Source organism: Oncorhynchus keta, chromosome 16 (assembly GCF_023373465.1).
Source record: "Oncorhynchus keta strain PuntledgeMale-10-30-2019 chromosome 16, Oket_V2, whole genome shotgun sequence".
NCBI classification, from domain to species: Eukaryota; Metazoa; Chordata; class Actinopteri; order Salmoniformes; family Salmonidae; genus Oncorhynchus; species Oncorhynchus keta.
Genome location: NC_068436.1, coordinates 20,098,151 through 20,108,150, shown reverse-complemented (window position 1 = coordinate 20,108,150; position 10,000 = coordinate 20,098,151). Strand labels below are relative to the sequence as shown.

The following is a 10,000-nucleotide window of genomic DNA, read 5'->3' as shown; positions in this document are numbered from 1 at the left end:
AACCTGCCCGCTTGACCCTATCCCCTCCTCTCTTCTCCAGACCATTTCCGGAGACCTTCTCCCTTACCTCACCTCGCTCATCAACTCATCCCTGACCGCTGGCTACGTCCCTCCCGTCTTCAAGAGAGCGAGAGTTGCACCCCTTCTGAAAAAACCTACACTCGATCCCTCCGATGTCAACAACTACAGACCAGTATCCCTTCTCTCTTTTCTCTCCAAAACTCTTGAGCGTGCCGTCCTTGGCCAGCTCTACCGCTATCTCTCTCAGAATGACCTTCTTGATCCAAATCAGTCAGGTTTCAAGACTAGTCATTCAACTGAGACTGCTCTTCTCTGTATCACGGAGGCGCTCCGCACTGCTAAAGCTAACTCTCTCTCCTCTGCTCTCATCCTTCTAGACCTATCGGCTGCCTTCGATACTGTGAACCATCAGATCCTCCTCTCCACCCTCTCCGAGTTGGGCATCTCCGGCGCGGCCCACGCTTGGATTGCGTCCTACCTGACAGGTCGCTCCTACCAGGTGGCGTGTCGAGAATCTGTCTCCTCACCACGCGCTCTCACCACTGGTGTCCCCCAGGGCTCTGTTCTAGGCCCTCTCTTATTCTCGCTATACACCAAGTCACTTGGCTCTGTCATAACCTCACATGGTCTCTCCTATCATTGCTATGCAGACGACACACAATTAATCTTCTCCTTTCCCCCTTCTGATGACCAGGTGGCGAATCGCATCTCTGCATGTCTGGCAGACATATCAGTGTGGATGACGGATCACCACCTCAAGCTGAACCTCAGCAAGACGGAGCTCCTCTTCCTCCCGGGGAAGGACTGCCCGTTCCATGATCTCGCCATCACGGTTGACAACTCCATTGTGTCCTCCTCCCAGAGCGCTAAGAACCTTGGCGTGATCCTGGACAACACCCTGACGTTCTCAACTAACATCAAGGCGGTGTCCCGTTCCTGTAGGTTCATGCTCTACAACATCCGCAGAGTACGACCCTGCCTCACACAGGAAGCGGCGCAGGTCCTAATCCAGGCACTTGTCATCTCCCGTCTTGATTACTGCAACTCGCTGTTGGCTGGGCTCCCTGCCTGTGCCATTAAACCCCTACAACTCATCCAGAACGCCGCAGCCCGTCTGGTGTTCAACCTTCCCAAGTTCTCTCACGTCACCCCGCTCCTCCGCTCTCTCCACTGGCTTCCAGTTGAAGCTCGCATCCGCTACAAGACCATGGTGCTCGCCTACGGAGCTGTGAGGGGAACGGCACCTCAGTACCTCCAGGCTCTGATCAGGCCCTACACCCAAACAAGGGCACTGCGTTCATCCACCTCTGGCCTGCTCGCCTCCCTACCACTGAGGAAGTACAGTTCCCGCTCAGCCCAGTCAAAACTGTTCGCTGCTCTGGCCCCCAATGGTGGAACAAACTCCCTCACGACGCCAGGACAGCGGAGTCAATCACCACCTTCCGGAGACACCTGAAACCCCACCTCTTCAAGGAATACCTAGGATAGGGTAAGTAAGGGTAAGTAATCCTTCTCCCCCCTTCTCCCCCAACAAGATTTAGATGTAAGTGGCTGTTCCACTGGTTGTCATAAGGTGTATGCACCAATTTGTAAGTCGCTCTGGATAAGAGCGTCTGCTAAATGACTTAAATGTAAATGTAAATGTAAGAAAACCAGCCACGTCACGGACACTGACGTCTCGCTTCCAGACACACTAAACACCTTCTTTGTCAGCTTTGAGGATAATACAGTGCCACCGGCACGGCCCACTAACAAGGACCCCCCCCCCCTGTCTCCTTCTCTGTGGCCACCACATGCTTCACGATGGCCACCATTGTTCCTGTACTCAAGAAGGCATCGATAACTGAACTAAATGACTACCGCCCCGTAGCACTCAATTCTGTCAACATGAAGTGCTTTAAGAGACTAGTCAAGGATCATATAATCTCTACCCTACCTGATACCCTAGACCCACTTCAGTTTGCATACCGCCCCAACAGGTCCACAGACGATGCAATCAGTGCACACTGCCCTGTCCCATCTGTACAAGAGGAATACCTATTAATTGACTACAGCTCAGCATTCAACACCATACAGTAGTACCCTCCAAGCTCATCATCAAGCTGGAGGCCCTGGGTCTCAACCCGCCCTGTGCAATTGGGTCCTGTACTTTCTGACGGGCCGCCCCCAAGTGGTGAAGGTAGGAAACAACATCTCCAATTTGCTGACCCTCAACACTGGTGCCCCACAGGGTGCGTGCTCAGCCCCCTCCTGTACTCTCTGTTCACCCAACAGCAGAGGGAGCACCCCCCTATCCACATCGAAGGGACAGTAGTGGAGAAGGTGGAACGTTCCTGGGCGTACACATCACAGACCAACTGAAATGGTCCACCCACACAGACAGTGTGGTGAAGGCACAGCAGCGCTGTACCTCAGGAGGCTGAAGAAATGTGGCTTGTCACTTAAAACCCTGACGAACTTTTACAGATGCACAAACGAGAGCATCCTGTCGGGCTGTATCACCGCCTGGTACGGCAACTGCACCGCCCACAACCGTAAGGCTTTCCAGAGGGTGGTGCGTTCTGCACAACGCATCACCGGGGGCAAACTACCTGCCCTCCAGGACACCTACACCACCCGATGTCACAGGAAGGCCATAAAGATCATCAAGGACAACAACCACCCGAGCCACTGCCTGTTCACACCGCTATCATCCAGAAGGTGAGGTCAGTACAGGTGCATCAAAGCTGGGACCGAGAGACTGAAAAACAGATTCTATCTCAAGGCCACCAGACTGTTAAATAGTCATCACTAACTCAGAGAGGCTGCTTCCTACATAGAGACTCAAATCACTGGCCACTTCAATAAATGTATCACTAGTCACTTGAAACAATGCAACTTTAATAATGTTAACATGTCTTCTCATATGTATATACTGTATCTTATACCATCTTTTGCACCTTGCCTGTGCCACTCGGCCATCACTCATCCATACATTTATATGTACATATTCTTATTCATTCCTTTACACTTGTGTGTATGGAATTGTTAGGTTAGATTACTCATTGGTTATTACTGCACGGTCGGAACTAGAAGCACAAGCATTTCGCTACACTCGCATTAACACCTGCTAACCATGTGTATGTGACCATTAACATCTTAACCATGTTTGTGACCATTAACATCTCAACCATGTGTATGTGACCATTAACATCTGCTAACCATGTGTATGTGACCATTAACATCTGCTAACCATGTGTATGTGACCGATAAACATTTATTCGATTTTTGATCTAAGATGCATCAATCACAACGTTGTCAATACGTTATCTAAGTGTTGTTAGTGGACTGACTTGCATCAATCACAACGTTGTCAATACGTTATCTAAGTGTCGTTAGTGGACTGACATGCATCAATCACAACGTTGTCAATACGTTATCTAAGTGTTGTTAGTGGACTGACATGCATCAATCACAACGTTGTCAATACGTTATCTAAGTGTTGTTAGCGGACTGACATGCATCAATCACAACGTTGTCAATACGTTATCTAAGTGTTGTTAGTGGACTGACTTGCTGCCCAGCAGGATGCAGACGGCCTCCATGACAGTCATAACCATGTCAGGTGGTTTGGTGAAGACCCTGATCTCTGAGATGTCTGCCTTGTCCAGTGAGTCCAGGGCCTTGTTGGCACCTTCCAGAGCGGGCAGAGCCTCGTCTAGATCCCTCTGGGCGTCTGCTGCTATGGCCTGGGTGTCCTCAGCCTTCACCTTGGCCAGGGCCTCATCCTCCTTCACCACTTTACGCACCTGGGGAGGGACGGACGGACAGACAGACAGACAATTGAATAGGACGCAGTACAGTTGAATAGGCGTGCACATGAAGAAAAAAAAGAGGAGGGCAAAACACTAGAAACACACACATTTCCCCAAGACACATGCAAACATTCAAACAAAAAATGCCCACCCTTGTCAACTCTCTCCTGGTCAACGACTAGTTTCCCTAGCTCCACCCTCTCCTGGTCCACGGCTAGTTTCCCTAGCTCCGCCCTCTCCTGGTCAACGACTAGTTTCTCTAGCTCCACCCTCTCCTGGTCCACGACTAGTTTCCCTAGCTCCACCCTCTCCTGGTCCACGACTAGTTTCCCTAGCTCCACCCTCTCCTGGTCCACGACTAGTTTCCCTAGCTCCACCCTCTCCTGGTCCACGACTAGTTTCCCTAGCTCCACCCTCTCCTGGTCCACGACTAGTTTCCCTAGCTCCACCCTCTCCTGGTCCACGACTAGTTTCCCTAGCTCCACCCTCTCCTGGTCCACGACTAGTTTCCCTAGCTCCACCCTCTCTTGGTCCACGACTAGTTTCCCTAGCTCCACCCTCTCCTGGTCCACGACTAGTTTCCCTAGCTCCACCCTCTCCTGGTCCACGGCTAGTTTCTCTAGCTCCACTCTACACCCACCTTGTCTGCACTCTCCTGGTCAACGACTAGTTTCCCTAACTCCACACTCTCCTGGTCAACGACTAGTTTCTCTAGCTCCACTCTACACCCACCTTGTCTGCACTCTCCTGGTCCACGGCTAGTTTCCCCATGAGGGCGTTGACGTCTATAGACTTTTGTTTGAGGACAGGCTCCAGAGCTGACAGGTCTACCTTCATCTTATCCACCAATCCGTTGGTCTCCAACAGTTTCTTAGCTCACCCTCTCCTGGACCAGTTTCTTTACCCTGTCACGAGCCTGCACCCACACAGGAATACACACACACACACACGACTAGTTTCACACACACTCCACACACTCCTGGTCATGCAAACACACACACTCTCCTGGTCAACGACTACACACACACACCCTCTCCACACACACACACACACACACACACACACACACACACACACACACACACACACACACACACACAGGGATACACACACACAGTCATGTAAACACACACACACACACAGACACAAACACACAGAGGCAATTACATTTCTTGGATTGAATGGAGTATAGAATTGACGCCCATTCAGAGAAATAGCCACATTTCAAAGAAACCACAGTGTGCTAAACTGGAGTATTGATAACGTTAAATAATACATATTATGGATGTCTCACAGCCGCTGTGTTTACTATTGCTAAACAGTATTATAGATCTGTTGCTGTCTCTTCTCTCCCAACATGTCCACGTAGAGGTTAATAACAGTATTAATCAGTAGTATTACTGATCTCTTACAGCCACTAGTTGCTGTCTCTTCTCTCCCAACATGGCCAGGTAGAGGTTAATAACAGTATTAATCAGTAGTATTACTGATCTCTTACAGCCACTAGTTGCTGTCTCTTCTCTCCCAACATGTCCACGTAGAGGTTAATAACAGTATTAATCAGTAGTATTACTGATCTCTTACAGCCACTAGTTGCTGTCTCTTCTCTCCCAACATGGCCAGGTAGAGGTTAATAACAGTATTAATCAGTAGTATTACTGATCTCTTACAGCCACTAGTTGCTGTCTCTTCTCCCCCAACATGGCCAGGTAGAGGTTAATAACAGTATTAATCAGTAGTATTACTGATCTCTTACAGCCACTAGTTGCTGTCTCTTCTCTCCCAACATGGCCAGGTAGAGGTTAATAACAGTATTAATCAGTAGTATTACTGATCTCTTACAGCCACTAGTTGCTGTCTCTTCTCTCCCAACATGGCCAGGTAGAGGTTAATAGTTCCAGGTATTAATCAGTAGTATTACTGATCGTCTCAGCTCACTAGTAGCTGTCTCTCTCTCCCCATGTCTGTCACACTAATCGTGGATCTCCATCGCACATCTCACTGAAACGATCCTTCATCTCCTCACTGCCAAACTCCACGTTCTGGAAGAAGGTCTGGGACACGGAGCCACTAGTTGCTGCTCTCACGGGGCCACATGGCCAGGGGGTTAAAAGAGGAGGGGATGGTTAGATTGTAGGAGAGAGTGGGTGAAAAAGGAGGAAATTAAGAAAGTCAAAGAGAGAGAGAAACATTGCTTCCAGACATAAAGAGGACAGAGAGAGAGGCCATGGGATCCTGAGTTCTTCTGCCAAAAAAATAATTAGATAAATGTAGATGGATTTTCTTCCCAAGGACTTATACAGGATAGAGGTTACATCAAAACCTCAAAATTACAGACACTATTTGATGACTGCTACAAAGAAGGGAATGTGAGCAACTTCACTTTCCACACAGACCATCCCCTGGTACAGTGCTATATTAACACAGACCATCCCCTGGCACAGTGCTATATTAACACAGACCATCCCCTGGTACAGTGTTATATTAAGACAGACCATCCCCTGGTACAGTGTTATATTAACCAGACCATCCCCTGGTACAGTGCTATATTAACACAGACCATCCCCTGGTACAGTGTTATATTAACACAGACCATCCCCTGGTACAGTGCTATATTAACCAGACCATCCCCTGGTACAGTGCTATATTAACACAGACCATCCCCTGGTACAGTGCTATATTAACACAGACCATCCCCTGGTACAGTGTTATATTAACACAGACCATCCCCTGGTACAGTGCTATATTAACCAGACCATCCCCTGGTACAGTGCTATATTAACACAGACCATCCCCTGGTACAGTGCTATATTAACACAGACCATCCCCTGGTACAGTGCTATATTAACACAGACCATCCCCTGGTACAGTGCTATATTAACACAGACCATCCCCTGGTACAGTGCTATATTAACCAGACCATCCCCTGGTACAGTGCTATATTAACACAGACCATCCCCTGGTACAGTGCTATATTAACACAGACCATCCCCTGGTACAGTGTTATATTAACACAGACCATCCCCTGGTACAGTGCTATATTAACCAGACCATCCCCTGGTACAGTGCTATATTAACACAGACCATCCCCTGGTACAGTGCTATATTAACACAGACCATCCCCTGGTACAGTGCTATATTAACACAGACCATCCCCTGGTACAGTGCTATATTAACACAGACCATCCTGATCTCTTACAACCACTAGTTGCTGTCCCAACATCTGGTACAGTGCTATATTAACCAGAACATCCCCTGGTACAGTGCTATATTAACCAGACCATCCCCTGGTACAGTGCTATATTAACCAGACCATCCCCTGGTACAGTGCTATATTAACCAGACCATCCCCTGGTACAGTGCTATATTAACCAGACCATCCCCTGGTACAGTGCTATATTAACCAGACCATCCCCTGGTACAGTGCTATATTAACCAGACCATCCCCTGGTACAGTGCTATATTAACACAGACCATCCCCTGGTACAGTGTTATATTAACACAGACCATCCCCTGGTACAGTGCTATATTAACCAGACCATCCCCTGGTACAGTGCTATATTAACACAGACCATCCCCTGGTACAGTGCTATATTAACACAGACCATCCCCTGGTACAGTGCTATATTAACACAGACCATCCCCTGGTACAGTGCTATATTAACACAGACCATCCCCTGGTACAGTGCTATATTAACACAGACCATCCCCTGGTACAGTGCTATATTAACACAGACCATCCCCTGGTACAGTGCTATATTAACACAGACCATCCCCTGGTACAGTGCTATATTAACACAGACCATCCCCTGGTACAGTGCTATATTAACACAGACCATCCCCTGGTACAGTGCTATATTAACACAGACCATCCCCTGGTACAGTGCTATATTAACACAGACCATCCCCTGGTACAGTGCTATATTAACACAGACCATCCCCTGGCACAGTGCTATATTAACACAGACCATCCCCTGGTACAGTGCTATATTAACACAGACCATCCCCTGGTACAGTGCTATATTAACACAGACCATCCCCTGGTACAGTGCTATATTAACCAGACCATCCCCTGGTACAGTGCTATATTAACACAGACCATCCCCTGGCACAGTGCTATATTAACCAGACCATCCCCTGGTACAGTGCTATATTAACACAGACCATCCCCTGGTACAGTGCTATATTAACCAGACCATCCCCTGGTACAGTGCTATATTAACACAGACCATCCCCTGGCACAGTGCTATATTAACACAGACCATCCCCTGGTACAGTGCTATATTAACCAGACCATCCCCTGGTACAGTGCTATATTAACCAGACCATCCCCTGGTACAGTGCTATATTAACACAGACCATCCCCTGGTACAGTGCTATATTAACACAGACCATCCCCTGGTACAGTGCTATATTAACACAGACCATCCCCTGGTACAGTGCTATATTAACACAGACCATCCCCTGGTACAGTGCTATATTAACACAGACCATCCCCTGGTACAGTGCTATATTAACACAGACCATCCTCTGGCACAGTGCTATATTAACACAGACCATCCCCTGGTACAGTGCTATATTAACACAGACCATCCCCTGGCACAGTGCTATATTAACACAGACCATCCCCTGGTACAGTGCTATATTAACACAGACCATCCTCTGGCACAGTGCTATATTAACACAGACCATCCCCTGGTACAGTGCTATATTAACACAGACCATCCCCTGGTACAGTGCTATATTAACACAGACCATCCCCTGGTACAGTGCTATATTAACACAGACCATCCCCTGGTACAGTGCTATATTAACACAGACCATCCCCTGGTACAGTGCTATATTAACACAGACCATCCCCTGGCACAGTGCTATATTAACACAGACCATCCCCTGGCACAGTGCTATATTAACACAGACCATCCCCTGGCACAGTGCTATATTAACACAGACCATCCCCTGGTACAGTGCTATATTAACACAGACCATCCCCTGGCACAGTGCTATATTAACACAGACCATCCCCTGGCACAGTGCTATATTAACACAGACCATCCCCTGGCACAGTGCTATATTAACACAGACCATCCCCTGGCACAGTGCTATATTAACACAGACCATCCCCTGGCACAGTGCTATTTACATTAACACAGACCATCCCCTGGCACAGTGCTATATTAACACAGACCATCCCCTGGTACAGTGCTATATTTACATTAACACAGACCATCCCCTGGCACAGTGCTATATTAACACAGACCATCCCCTGGCACAGTGCTATATTAACACAGACCATCCCCTGGCACAGTGCTATATTAACACAGACCATCCCCTGGCACAGTGCTATATTTACATTAACACAGACCATCCCCTGGTACAGTGCTATATTAACACAGACCATCCCCTGGCACAGTGCTATATTAACACAGACCAGCTAACAGCAGTGAAGGAGGAGAGAGAGGAACACATGGTACAGCTAACAGCAGTGAAGGAGGAGAGAGAGGAACACATGGAACAGCTAACAGCAGTGAAGGAGGAGAGAGAGGAACACATGGACCAGCTAACAGCAGTGAAGGAGGAGAGAGAGGAACACATGGTACAGCTAACAGCAGTGAAGGAGGAGAGAGAGGAACACATGGAACAGCTAACAGCAGTGAAGGAGGAGAGAGAGGAACACATGTGTAACGGATGTGAAACGGCTAGCTTAGTTAGCGGTGTGCTCTAAATAGCGTTTCAATCGGTTACGTCACTTGCTCTGAGACCTTGAAGTAGTAGTTCCCCTTGCTCTGCAAGGGCCGCGGCTTTTGTGGAGCGATGGGTAACGATGCTTCGAGGGTGACTGTTGTCGTTGTGTGCAGAAGGTCCCTGGTTCGCGCCCGGGTATGGGCGAGGGGACGGTTTAAAAGTATACTGTTACACATGGAACAGCTAACAGCAGTGAAGGAGGAGAGAGAGGAACACACAGACCAGCTAACAGCAGTGAAGGAGGAGAGAGAGAAACACACAGACCAGCTAACAGCAGTGAAGGAGGAGAGAGAGGAACACATGGTACAGCTAACAGCAGTGAAGGAGGAGAGAGAGGAACACATGGTACAGCTAACAGCAGTGAAGGAGGAGAGAGAGGAACACATGGACCAGCTAACAGCAGTGAAGGAGGAGAGAGAGGAACACATGGTACAGCTAAC

General features: G+C 48.4%; 1 protein-coding gene across 1 annotated transcript in view; it reads right to left on the bottom strand.

The window, feature by feature from the left end:
• Nucleotides 1–10,000, bottom strand: part of LOC127907897 (dynein axonemal heavy chain 6-like) — a 147,341-nt gene that overhangs the window by 97,297 nt on the left and 40,044 nt on the right. The window contains 2 exon segments of the mRNA XM_052464361.1: nucleotides 3,574–3,809; nucleotides 4,548–4,685. Of these exon segments, the coding sequence (XP_052320321.1) occupies nucleotides 3,574–3,809; nucleotides 4,548–4,685 (374 nt within the window).